At 31.8% G+C, this 15,037-nt stretch overlaps 1 protein-coding gene across 1 annotated transcript in view; it reads right to left on the bottom strand.

The window, feature by feature from the left end:
- Nucleotides 1-255: 255 nt before the first annotated feature.
- Nucleotides 256-15,037, bottom strand: part of Syn (synapsin) — a gene marked incomplete at its 5' end in the record, with an annotated part of 107,994 nt that continues 93,212 nt past the window's right edge. Inside the window, one exon of the mRNA XM_087359241.1 lies at nucleotides 256-8,595. Coding sequence (XP_087215367.1) covers nucleotides 8,399-8,595 — 197 coding nt within the window. The remainder of the gene's footprint in view (nucleotides 8,596-15,037) is intronic.

Below are 15,037 nucleotides of genomic sequence, written 5' to 3' on the forward strand. Positions count from 1 at the left end.
CGCTAAATAAAATGTTTAAAGAAACATACAGAAAATTCCTTACACGTAAACATCTGATGCATTTCCTATTCAGAATGATCTGAAACAAAGAGATAATTTTATACCATTTCTTTTCAACACTGCTGTAGAATATATCAAGAATATCCAAGAAAACAGGAATTGTCAGAATCATTACCATGGAGTTAGTAACATTGTTATAGTAACAGGTAACAAAAGTGAAAAGGTGTAAGGGGTTGATCAAGAAAACAATATATCTGAAATGTCACTCTTTAACTTCAGCCATTTTATTTAACTTCACACAGTGTTTTGTTACTCAATATTCAATAAATTTTGCTATAACACAGGATAATAAAACCCAAAGTAAGACAATGTACAGCAGAAAGGAAGTCATGTACGCAAGTGATGTGGCTGATTGCCCACAAGATTTTATTGAGGATGATCTATTCTGGAAATCTCTTCTAACACAGGAAGACCCTATTTGCCTGTACACATAAGCCTGTATAATACAACATCTTTAAAAATAAACATTAATCTGTTTAAAGCTCAGTTTTCTTTAAACAATTTTGTACATGATAAATTAATGTTCTAAACATGATCAAAAGACATACTAGAAGAATGCATATGCCGTCTTTACATTAAAATAAGCATAATCCTCAGAAAAATGTCAAAAATAAAATTAAATACTGAATCACAATTACGCTGAACACAAAATTTGTAAGTCATTAAAGCTCTGAGTTGTTGTGGCTTTAACAGTAGTCTGCTAAATTTTAAGTATTTTTCTTTCATTTTGAATAATGACATTGTGTTATGACAGGCTGGTATACAAACATTTATAAAGCTTGCAGTCCACATCTTCAGGGTAAATTCACTGAAAGGTGACATATTCGTCGTATTTATAGTTTGAAATATGCAACTGTGAAACAGAACAGAAGGCGATTCTTCATATTAACATGAAGACTAGGTCAGCTGTGTGTCACTTCAACTGTGACAATGGAGACCAACATCTCTGAAACATAACTACCAACCATAAAAATTTATCATCACCAAATATTATACATAAATCCTGTTCCTATGGACCTGTCGTCAGACAGAACACTAAATAAATACACAACAAACAGCAAAATTTGAGGACCTCACATAGTGTTTAAAAAAGGTAAAGTTTGTCATGATCAGTCGATTTTCAACATTATTATAGTTAACACATTGCATATGACTCATATAAATCATAATAAATTCCTACCTAAGCACAGCATAGGGTCAGAACGAGTTACCATTTTATGAACACATATTGTCTGGGTAGTGTGTGGTTTGCCGCATATCAGCTTAGTGAGGGATGTTCAGCTGACAAATACATAAATGTTTAGACCACTGACTTCCTTTTTAAGCTTCGTATTATGAATTCTATTGCATCATTATTTTTGTCATTACTATAGATAACAATGGAGCCCTCAACTTAACACATCAACATTCAAAACATTATTTTATTTTGAAAAGCATCATATATTTCAATTAATGTCATTATCAGGTGGTACACAATATATGAAACGTCAGTACTGACTATGTACTTTAAAATAACCATTAAGTTTTTGGTTTTATAATACCATTTAAATATGAACATAAAGAGATTGGTACAATATTTTTAAATTAAAATTAAAATATAGCAGAGATCCCTGTTATTAATAATAAAATTATATACATAGATGCGTGGTAATGATAAAGTACTATAAAAGTTTTGCTAAAGATAAAAATGTATTTTACTGTAATGTCAGGAGGTGTACGACAAACTCCACATGAAAAATATCTTCCAGCAAAACTTTTATAGTACTGTATTATTAACATACATCTATAGACAGAATTTTATTATTAATAACATATTTTAACTTCAATTAAAACTACTGTACCTTATACTGTGTACTATCTGATTTTATTAGCAGAAACATGACATATACTATATGCTGTGTTGACAGCTAATATCTCACTTATTCCTTTAAAAAGTCCACCTAATGTTTAGCAAAAAGGGAAATTCTGTGCCCCCAAACAATGAAACATCATATATGTAACAGACACAATACAAGTGTGCAAATTAACCAACAGAGCTGGGAACCACACAAATTAAATAAAATAATTATTTACAATTTAAAACAGACTGAAGCATATTTAAATAAAATCACTGTATAAACACGTGAGCTTAATGGCCACTTGAATCAGATTAACATTTCATAACTCACATACACCATTTACAGAGACATCCATATTGATACCAGTATTGTTCCATTCAAGGCGTACAATATTTTTCAGGCAGCAATTCAAATGCAACATGGCAAATTTTACCGTGCATAAATACACCAATAGCAAATATTTTTATTACACTTCTTATAGCTTTATCTCAACAACAATAACAATAATTTGTTATTGTAAAGTACCTATGCTCAACAGTTAATATACCACACTATAAATATTGATCAATAATGCATTCACATATAATTATTAAAGTTGTCGTTGGTTTTCTTGATTTTTTTTTAAATTTTTGTTAAAAACTTTAACACGTGGAACTTGGTACAGCACTGCTTGTAGTACTTTAAATAGTCATCAGGAAATTTGCATGAAAAGTTTTTTTCTTCTCTGCGTTCTACTTGTGAGAAGATACGCTGGTTTTGGAATTATTCTGCACCAGTCCCTCTCATATTACACCAAACAGGAGATGAAATATATGAGCTGGAAACAATATGAATCAGTACGAGGATACTATTCACTAGTAAATGAGTTCAACATACAGCGAAACCTTGATAAAACACAGGAATCAGGGGACAACTACAGTGCCCACATTCTAAGCTACTTGCATAAAAGTGTATGATGTAAAATTTGTGTAATCATATTGGAGGACATGATCAATGCTGTAATATATCCAAATCTGTGGTATAACTGGGCACGTTATATACAGGTTTCACTGTACGAGGTACGTTTTATTTATTTGTGGTTTATTTAATGACACTGTCAGCAGCTGAGATTTTATAGCATTGAATTATGGGAAGAATATTTTAACCCAAGTGTGATAAAACTTTGGGCATAAAAAAGTTGGTAAATTATATAATTTGAATTACAAAGTTATCTATGGAAGAAAATACTTTTTCACCACAGTACAAGTGTAGACATCTGGTTTGATATCACACTCAAATTTTCACATACAATTTGGTGCAGGCTGAGAGGAAAGACCAAATGAATCTTACAACATTAATTTTATTTAATTTAAGACTTGTAAATTGTACCACCATTATTTTACCGATTTCATAGCATTGGTTCACACCCATACAAAGGCTTCATTATGTTACAGAAGGCCATAGATCATGAATTTTTTCTTTAGATGTATTAAACTGATAAATTTTAACCTGTGAGTTATGAGATAAAATAATTGGCAAATGTTCCAAGCCTGCTTTGCTTCAATTGTCAACATTCGATTTAAAAAACCCTGCTTTTTATTTAAACTATCCATTTATTATGAAGGTTCTGTATTTGTTTCTTGCTGGAATTATCTCACAAGCCAAAACTGAAGACTCAGTAGTTATATAAACATATATAAAGAAAAAGAATCTTTCGCAGCGACTGAAGTTGATGAAAGACTCTCTGAGGATGAGAGCAGAGGTGGCTCTCAAAACGTTGGCGGGAAGAAATGGTTCATTCACCATTCAGCCATCTGACGCGGCTTCTCGCCCTAGAGTCTCTCATCAAAAAGGACGTTTATTGTCAAAACTGTAATTAATTCTACATTGAATTTTAAATACAATTCTTCCCACAATACAAAACATATTTCAAATAAACCTGTATCACACAATTTGATTTTTCAAAGTGGTAATTTAAGTTACAGAGATACTGTGTTAAACATTTGTACAGGTTCAATATGTATTGCAACCATATCGAGAAAAAATGGCAAATATCACAGAGTAGAATATATTTTAAAACATTTGAAATTGAAGTTCATCTTTGCACAAACAGGAATGTTTGAACTATGTTCTTTCTATTTCCTCATTCGTTTTATTGAAAATTATACATAATTAAATAAACACATTAAAAAATAATAAATTTTCAAGATAAATATGGCTGCTGCAATATTTCCTTCAGAATCTAGAGCCAATTGTCTTAAGATATGAGAGGTTGTGGTAATACTGAGTACTTGCAGAATCATCAGACCAATGATACTGCAGCAGTGATGTACATCCATGTGCTTTCATTTATCACACATCAACATTTATACATACATTGGTGATTAAATAACAATATGAGATATCAATAACATTATTTCAATGACATAGGTAATACATGACACAATTATTCCAAAGAATTTACAGAGTAAATTGCCAGCAAAAATTATTCAGTTTCCAAAAATTGACTGTAGGAAAAATGTCTTAATAGAAATTAATTTAACTATTCACCAAAGAGCTGAAATCTGACACGTTCCACAGGCTAAATGATCTATATGAAAGGTAGTATGTCAAAATTTAGTCAAAATAAACACATTTTCACATAGTCGTAGATTTTGTGACAGGAATATCTATCTTTCATGGGCCATGATGGAAAGCTTTAACATTTATAACTGAATTCATGGATGCAAAATGTTTGACAGCTGGAAGTATAATGTCTGTAACGGTATACATAAGATGAAAACATTTAATTCATACATTTCTTTCTTACTAGTAAAGTTTTATTTACTTCACAGGCAAGAAAAGTGATTTAAATCACTGTTTCGGAGTTCAAACAGAACATGTTCTAACATATATAAATTCTATTGTAAAGGAATAGGAGATTTTAAATCAACCACATTACGGGGCTCCAGAATGGACTTTAACTCCTGGGTTAATAGTTTGGTTGTATGCTACTGCAATGCAGTTCAACTGGATCACATGTAAATCTAAACATGTGGCTGACGAAGGATAAAATAATTTTTTTGTCAGTAGATAGCGGACTACGTTTATTCATTTTTTTGTAATGTGGGTTTTGTACTCTTGGGCTATGACAGAATCTAGCATATAACTTGTTACCACACAATTCCTTGTCTACACATTCCATGCAGTGAAATTATAAAGGAAACTTCCACCAATCTGCCCTCAGCTGTTTAGAGAAGTGACAGAATTCCTCTAACTAATGTTAGTCAGCTTGATGTTTCATTAGTCACAAATTTCCATGTTCAAAATTAAATCTTAATCAATTTGTTCAAATCAAATTTAAAATGCTATGTACTTTTCATAATCCTTTCTTTCATATTTTAAAATTTAAATAATTATTTACTGACATTTTATTCTGAAACACTACTAATATTGCCTCTAGAAATACACCTTATATAGATATATTATTTAAATTATTAAATAACTTTAATTTTTTTCTTTGGGGGGGTGGATGGGGTATTTTTGGTTGCTTATTACACGAGTTATTCCAGGTAGTCAAATGGCATAAATGATTTACATCATTTAATGTTGTTACTGAAACTCCATTAATAATTTCTCAATAGAAATTGTGTATGACCAGAGACTATTTTGAGGTTATGTAATGACTGGCCCATAATTTATTTCTGTTACTAACAAATGAAGAATCAGTGGAAGGAGAACACAGCTTGTGCCTTTTAATTTACCAAAAATTGTATCACAAATATACATGCAATTTCTAAAGGCTGGTATGTAAAAATTAAATAGTTATGAAAAAAAAATTTGGCACAGAAATGATACACCATTCAGAGATATTTTGATCTCATTTGAGGAATTACTCTATGTATCCTTAAGACATAGAATGTGGTGTTACAAGAGTAAATAATTATTGTTTTTCACACTTTAGTGTCAGCAAATAACACCTTATGGGCCTGTCCATATAGGTCCATATCATATTTCCTAAAGGCATGGCAACAAATATGGCTTCTGGAAGGGTGAGGCAAACCCAAGACGCTGCATTCTGGGAGGCTGAAAATGAAGATTATGTTCCTCGAAAACACTGATATCTACCTACAAGTCCATGTGACATCACAACCCAAAAGAACAACATCAGCATAATTTGAACATTATGAAACAATAATAACATTTACATTTTTACACATAACACATGTTTCAGAGCACAATATAAATAAACTGAGGCCCCATATAAAATGTATTTTTTTTTACATTTAGTAATTAGCTCAGCTGTATAAAAAAGACACTAACACACATGCAATGTTGACTTAACCAGATCATTAATGAAGTTTCAACAACTGATGCTTTTTTGTGAATCTTACATTCGTGATGTCAATTTCATACTAAAAATCACGTACCATATAAAATTAAATTTAATGATAACAGAACAGAAATAAATATTCTATCGGTAACAAATAGGGCACTTAAACTGGAAACATTTTAAATCATGTTCTCATTTTCATATTTCTATATATCTTTGCAAGATTAAGTGAAATTTAACAACTTTATATTTTTGAGGCATACTGGCATGGAAGCCTGACACAATCTAGAATGTGAAACACCAATACATAGGTATATGCTACATGTGCTTTCAACAGCTGTATTTGAGAATAGTCTTGAAATGATTACCAGCATGAAAAGACGTCTAAAACTCTCTAGATCACAACTATTGTCCAAAACAGAAGGCCCTTTTGAATTGTGAATTATATTGTAACAGAGTATTGAGTAGAATACTACTTATAAAGACAATGCTAAAATGGACTTCCTTATTTAACAATAACAAATATTCTAAAATTTTGTAGCTGAATTATTATGACATACATGTCAATAAGAAAGAAAATGATATTTCTCTCACTGTGTAGTATTGTAACATAATATGACTGTAATGGCTACAACAATAAATTAATGAATAATTTATTAATATGGAATGTATAACACCAGTTAAATGAAAATTCCTCATAAATGAATAAATATTTGCAGGAAAATTCCTACAATCTGTTTAATGTAAAATATATTTAGTACTAGCAGCAATATAAATTAATATTTATTACCTTTTAATGCACAGCCAAGTACCTGACAAGATTTTAACCTTGGACCTCCTGAATATGAAACAGAAGTGCCAACCAAAAAACAAAACATTCAGTATTAATTCCTTTTTTTAAATTTTTGGCCATTGTGGATGATCTGATTATTCATAAATATCTCACTAATTAATCCAATAAAATAAATTAATTACCAATGCCACTTAACCAGAAGAGAGAAACAACATGTTAACCTTATTAGGACATATTTATCAATCACAATTACGTGGCAATTTACAGCCTACCACAGCAAAATCAATCAAAAAAGAGAGGGAGTCTTCAGGCTGATAATACAGCTCTCCTATATTAATATACATTTCTTATAATTTAGTTGAAAGAGCATGGTAATAACATTACATGCATCATTTATGACCTGCAACATTTAATTAATTAATAAGTTAAATTGTCAGCAAGCATGGGAATGTACAACCCATTGGACAAATTGTGTTACTGCCCCCAATTTTCTTCCCTGCAAGCTAAATTAGGGGTACAGCAAACATTTTTCAGAAAATTGGGTTGAGAATTCAATAACTAAATGACAGTCGTGATGTCTGATATTCACTTGGTATTGAACTAAAGACAAAACACATTAACTTTACTTCAGCTGCCAGAATCTAATAGCCAAAGTCCATCATACATGTCTCGATTGCAAGATACAGCCCTAAAATTATGAATATTATTACAGAACGTATGTTGAATGCCTTCAAATACCTTATATTATGCAGTCTGCACAACGGCCATTGTACGCTCTTAATCATAAACAACAGTATTTTTGTACTTTTTCTTTCTTTCTTTCTGTTTCCTTTTATCCTACACCTTATTTCATATCTTCATTTCTGAACGAGACTGCATTTCATTACAATGTGTTTACAAAGGCTGTATACAATCAAACCAACAAGTGGCTCTTAGTCAGTTTATGCACAGCAAACATTGTGGTAGAGCCATATTTCCATACCAAGTGCGTGAATGAAGACCAACACAAAAGACTTGAATAGGTTGTGCAGGATGCATAACATAAAAATTTGAAGACATTAAACGTTCAATGTTGATAGTAATTTTCTGTGTTATCAGATGGTATGATTTATATTTAATACAATATATTGAAATATAAAATGTGGGCTCAATACATCAAATGTTGCATGATACTATGTATCAAGAGACACGCCACAGTCATCACATTGTACTAACTTTGCAACATATTCCGAAAAACAACCATTTGTCCTTGCTGCGGTCTTATAAAATTCATACAACTAAAATTATACTTCCCACCAAAACACAGTTATAAAAAAAATACACAAGAGGATTCCATTATCAGCCTAAAATCTCTCCGTCTTCTTCAAGAACAATTTTAAATTATATACATATATAAAAATGGTATTAACAATGTCTCTACATATCTCCAAAAATTCCAGCAAATGTTTTTCTTAGATTCTTCATAGTATCTTCTGTATCTTCTCCATTCTGAGTAGCAGTAGAACTTTGACGACCAAACATGGAGGGTCCTCGCGAGGCTTCCGTGACAGCTGATGGCTCAGTGGCTCGCCTACCCCCACTTGTGACGCTGCTCACCGAGCTTGACTGCGATGCTGCGCAACACACAACAGAACAGTGGGAACAACAGAGAAACAATGGGAAATAATTAAAACAACCATCTGCATTCTTCTAAAAATGTCTCACCATCATGCAAAATCCACTGTCAAGTGACGAGACACTTAAATTAAATACACAAACAGAGCCCTGCATTTTTCGTCACATTCTATGTAGGACTGTAGGTGGTTAGCATGCTACATTATTCTTGCTTTTATGCTCTGGTTTGTATTCTGCGGAAGAAAACTGATGGGTAAGTATCACTTATAATTTTGTCTACTACATTATACGTTACTTGTAAGATTTGAGGTTTTCACAGCGGTGAGTATGAAGATTTCTGTCTTCTGAGTTGTTGTGCTGTGTAGTCTGGTTGATGTTAACCAACGTTTCAGAGGTCATACTGCCTCTGTCGTCAATATTCATCGCCCTGATGACGGAGGCAGTATGACCTCTAAAACATTGGTTAACATCAACCAGACTACACAGCGCAACAACCCAGAAGACAGAAATATTTATACGTTACTTGTTTCCCTCTGAATAAATCATTCATACTGAAAGGAAACTATACGCTTAAAGTTTAATCTAACTGCAACATTATAAGCTTTCAGATTCAGTGCTAACAGTCTGAGCGTGTGCTTGTCAAAGCTCTATTACACTGGAAGAAAGTTACGATCATTAGCTGCAGTCACAGTACATCAGATCAGATATGTGAAATTTGAGGTTTCCATTTCAGTAAAATGTGAACTATGGTCTTCAAGGAATTTATGATGCAGTCTTCTGGGTGGTAAATAATGTTTCAGATAATCCAACTGTACAGCTACACAGCCTCACAACCTAGATGATCACAATCCATTCATATCAAATAGATTCTATTCAGTATTCATACCAACCTATCAAACAATGGCTTTGCAGAGCTAGTAGTCTTCTTAGTTAAAAATAATCTATTAGTGATTTACACGTATGGAAAGGCTACATTATAGACACTTAGTACAAATAATTTAGTACAAAATATACCACCAAAACATAAACAGTGAAGGACAATTTCCATGTTTCTATTATCAGGAATAAAATACTGATGACCAATTAATGTAGCTGTAAAATTTTATAATTGCTATTAAAGCTCTATCGGTAGAAGTATTCTAATTTAAAGAACACGTTTCAAATATGTTCTTTGTCATTTTGCACTGGTCTTCACGTTCATCAGAAACTGATAATAATGTCCATCTTTTACAAAGAAATAAATACATTTTTGTAAAACACCATTATTTAAGCACATCTTTCTCCATTTCTATCTCCTCTGCCATAAATATTCGGCTGAAAATAGAATTTTTAGACTTTTAAGTGAAAGAAATTAATCACCGAATAAAATTTTGCAGGATACCCAATCAGTATTTCTAATAATGTACTACTTTTATAAGTGGTATTGTGCAACATAAAAGCAAATCTGAATGTCTATCTACGTGGCTACACATACATTATGGTCACATGCTGTAAACTGGTTTATGAAAGTGCAAAAGTAATTTACAGGATAGCAGCAAATATAAAGCTTTGCACATCAATAAACATGCATCAACTGCTAGATATGAAAAGTTAATTAATGTATTATGTATTCTACTGAAGCAGCACACATTATTTCCTTCAGTTTACACTTTTTCTTAACCTTAAACAAATAAAAACTTATTTTATAAATTACATCTTAAAGAAGGTTAAACATATTGACATAAATATCTAATTTAAATTGACATTTTCACTATGATAGTTTTCATAACAGTAGGTGACACTTTATCTACAGACTTACACAAATTCCAGAAACAAAGAAATACTACCTGATCTCTTTATTATTAATACAATTATTAAAACTAAAAAGTAAGTTTATTTTACAGTATAATGATTACAATATATGAATTACAAGACTGCAATTTATGGACTTACACATTGCTGCAGAAAATTTTGAATAAATTTTCTTTAATTAATACACTTTCAGATAGTATAATATAAATTCTTGTGTTCAATCTGTCATTCCTTTCAATGCATTGCATTTGCCAGACTATTAGCGTAATTGAAGCATCTCATATGCAGGAATGTTCTCTGGATTCAATGAAGACTGCCAATGATCAGATTAATTAATTCCTGAGAACCCTACATACACATTTACAAGTTTTATAGTTATTAAATAAGTTGAATTAGTGCTCAAAAATAAAGAATCGCTGTTCACCAGGCCACCTAACTACATAAGTGCACGTGACTTTCAGACATCTTCCAGGTTGAACACATTTTTACAAACAGTAATAAAACCATGAGGCAAGAACCCATTCAATGTCACTCAGAATATAATTTAAATTAGTAAAAAATATATCAGGAACAAGTATGAAGTAATAAATTGGTTGAAAACGGGCAAGATTAAAATATTTTGGAAGGACAATACTAAATCAAAATTAATTCATAAAGAAATTAAAATAAGATGGATGTGGTGAATGCTAGGTAATATTTGGTTTAGAATGGTTTTGTCTTTCCAACTCTTTACCAAAAAACATAACGAATAACTAGGACTATTTTATCTATTATTGGGTGGGTGCAAAATCAAGTTTCTCACATTAAGTAATTGAGAGTGTTTGAGAATAGGATGCCAAGGATAATATTTGGACCCAAGAGGGAAGAAGTAACTGCATGATAAGGAGATCCAAAATTTATACTCTTCACTAAATGTTATTACAATAACAAAATCAAGGAAGAGTTGGATGGAGCATCTACTATGCATTGGAGGGATGAGAAATGCATACAAAATTTTGGTCAGAAAACCTGACATAAATGAATGAGGTTAAGGTAGAATTTAGAGAAATGGGATATAAAGGGACCGGATTCAGCTGGTTCAGGTTACGGTCCAGTGGCGGGCTCTTGCGAACATTGTAATGAACTTCCGGGTCCCATAAATGGCAATGGTTTTCTTGACCAGCTGGTGACTATTTGCTTCTCAAGAAAAACTATACTCAATGCAGTTACTGTAAAGAGCTGCTGGCCGCCACTGGCCTCAAAACTTAGTCTGTACCGAATTACAGTGAATTTTCTGAAGGTGAAATATAATTTTATTTTCCACCATACAGAACTTCAAATTATTACAATTTTTTATTTCATAACTTCATTACAACACACTTACAATTATTGACATTCAATTGTGTTCTAGTAGACTAAAAAAGTGAGACTTTTAGAAAGAAATTAAAGAAAACAATAGTGCCAACTGTGGTAACAAAGACGCACCAATGCTCTAAAATTAATTCTGATGAAGAATCTGTTCAATATGTGTATTAAAGTTAAATTTTGTAAACATATTTTAATAAATTCTAAACACAAACAAAATCTTAGATATGTCCCTGGTATCACCTTGGAATGTAATAATTATTGTAAGAAATGATTTCAGGTTTTCGCAAAATGTGTTTTTTCAGAATAATCATATACTGTATGGTATATGTTCCAAAACAAAAGAATGGGAAACTAGATCAGAATTTTTTTACTATTTTTAAAATCTCAGAAAAAATGTAAATACAAGATCAATGACACATGATGTCCTGTTAAAATGTGAGCTTGGATTGGCCTCGTTTCATTTCTCCTGTTCCTTATTCGATACACGTAATTTAAAAATTGCACAAAACTAATATACAGATAATGTCTAGGGCTGTCTGTACATTGCCAGAAATTCTGTTGACAATATGTAAATATTCTGCATTTTATAGAACAAAACCTTTGTCACTGTATTTATCACAGTCCACATTAATTACAGTCTTTTTTAAACCATACATGAATAGCTACACTGCACTATTAATGCCATTCATAGGATTTACATACAACATACATGCCAAAATAAGTCATAAGTAGTCTTTTATGTATATATTAAATAAGCGTTACAGCCACGCTGTCGCATCACTACAAGATTCCATACATGTCCATCAAAATAATTACAGTAGCTACTCCAAATAAATTAATATACTTCCTCTAATATAAACAACCCAAAGATGTGAGTATAAGTTGAGTGAAGTGATGTTAACTACAGTATGTAAGTGATATCAACTTCCTTTAAAAGAACATGTAAATGTAATAACGCTAAATATAAGTATATTTGAATGTTAGAAAATATTGGATCCCCCAATAAAGTATTAAGTTACAAGTTACACAGTCAGAAACTTAACACCTTTTACTTACTATCATTTTTCATATTAGACTGAAAACATACTTTATTTTAAATCATAACCAAAAAAACGGAATTCATTGGTAAATTTCATATTACTGAAAGTCACACATAATTACTTTAAATATAAGTAATTAGCATAGCCATATCATATATCATCAGATATAAATAAGGGCCCCTCTCATTTATGGCCAAATAACTCATTTGTTCCTTTTTCTCCCAAATATACTGCAGTCAAAAACATAACCTTTCTTCTGGCTGTAACAAATAGCTATACACTGCTTATCCATCAGGAAAACATTTATCACACATGTATCTAATTATAAATTACTTTACATTTAGACAGAACACATTTAAAGTTATCACACTGATTTGGAATGGAAAAATTGAGTTCATAGAAATTGTTGGTTGCTGATGATGGTAAAATGTACTTGTCTACTATGATATTTTAAGATGAGACAAAAAAAAACATATGTTTCAAAAGCTATAGAGTTCAGCAGACAATCAGCACAGATAATTAATTACTTTTTAATTTAATAAAATTAAATTTTAATGAACACAGACATACAGCCAAAGAACACGTGACCAGAATGAACAAAATTGTAAACATTAATATGACAGTTAAATATTTTTGAACTGTCAGCAAAGGACATATAGACTAATCGTAAACAACATTCCATATTTATTCAGTACCTCACGCACACATCTTTGAAAGGAATTTACCCGTAAAATGAGGTTAGTGGTTAACGCAAGTAAGTCATTGCATACCTGTTATCTCTCTACCTGCTCCTTGCCCATCAAAAGCGGGGTTGACCATTACCTGCTGGAAATAGCTAGGTCAAAGCAAGCAACAAATTTTAAAGCAAGTCGAGGGTCGTTGGTGAGGTATTTTTCCAGCAATAATTTAACCATAAGAAGACGGACCCAGATCGCACAGAGGCTACCAGACACATATGAAGAAAAAGTTACGAACTTTCCAAACTAAATTCTTTTTACTTCCTCAAAAATGGGGTGCGTGGGGTACATGGCTAAATACGGTAATTTCTTTGCCTATTAAAGTTCAATGCTTTATTTATATACTACATATATGTCCTATATTACAATGTGCTACACAACTTACCATCAAACATTTAAATTATGTAATACTTTGATATTAAAGTGAATTCTTCCAGTATTTACACACAAAAGGAAAATGTTATTACAGCAAGTTATGTCTTATCCCTAACTAAATGGTGTATGTTTTTAGCAGTTTTTTGAATGAACGTAAGTAGTGAACAAAGAGCATCAAGCAAATAGACTGCATAGGTGAACTAAATTATTAGACATTACTAGACACACATAATCACTTTAAAATAATTTAAGTATTACAATGATTTAATTTAGTGCAACTTCTAACAATTAAACAAAAGAGCAATCTGATTATAATATACAGGATAAGGCATGAAGATGTAATGTTTTTCTGTAGGCTAGTGATGAGAAACACTTTACATTCTTGCACCCCACTCTGTATTATTATTTATATTATACAGATTTATAGATTAATATAGTACAGAATTATTATTTGGTGTTAAATTCAGTTTTGAGTATGCATATTGCCACACTCATTAATTAACACTTTCTAAGATTTTAGGTTTTCATACAAATTCATATGTGAAATTTCAGGGTCTCTTCTTCTAGGTTTTGATGCTGTGTAAAAGATTAATGACATTTCAAAGGAATATATTGCCTTCATCTTTACGGTTGAAGTGATTAGACTGGATGGGGGATGATTTATATAGGAAACAGTAGGAATAGAAATCAGGAAGATTTAGCTTCTTGACTATAAAGTTGGAAAGCATTGCATCATTATGGAAGAAAAGTGAAGTTACGTTTCATCCCCCAACAATACGAATAGGGAAAAAGTCTTCTTGTTCCTCAACAAGTTAAGGTCAACTGCTATTCATACACTGAAGACAGAGTGGAAGTCTCACTAAAATGTCAAAGATATCGGCACGTCCCATGAGGGCCCTGATAGGGGCCTGTTGTTCCTGTCTTCCTTGGGCCATATTCCTTTCTTCTGTTCTTCTCCTTCTGGTACCACAAATGTCAGTCCCATTCTTCTCTTCTTGACGCTTCATCCCTTGTTTCTCTGGCCCTTAAAAGGTGCATTACTGATACCTATGGAGATTGATCCTTACCTACCATTTCATATATAAAATGTCTCCTCATAACTTATACCCTGAATATTGAGGCAGTATGTTCCTCCAAACATCCTAACCTCT

This window comes from Zootermopsis nevadensis, unplaced genomic scaffold (assembly GCF_977971745.1).
Source record: "Zootermopsis nevadensis isolate Lab colony 2312 unplaced genomic scaffold, Znev_1.0 Znev_ptg000031l, whole genome shotgun sequence".
Lineage (NCBI taxonomy): Eukaryota > Metazoa > Arthropoda > Insecta > Blattodea > Termopsidae > Zootermopsis > Zootermopsis nevadensis.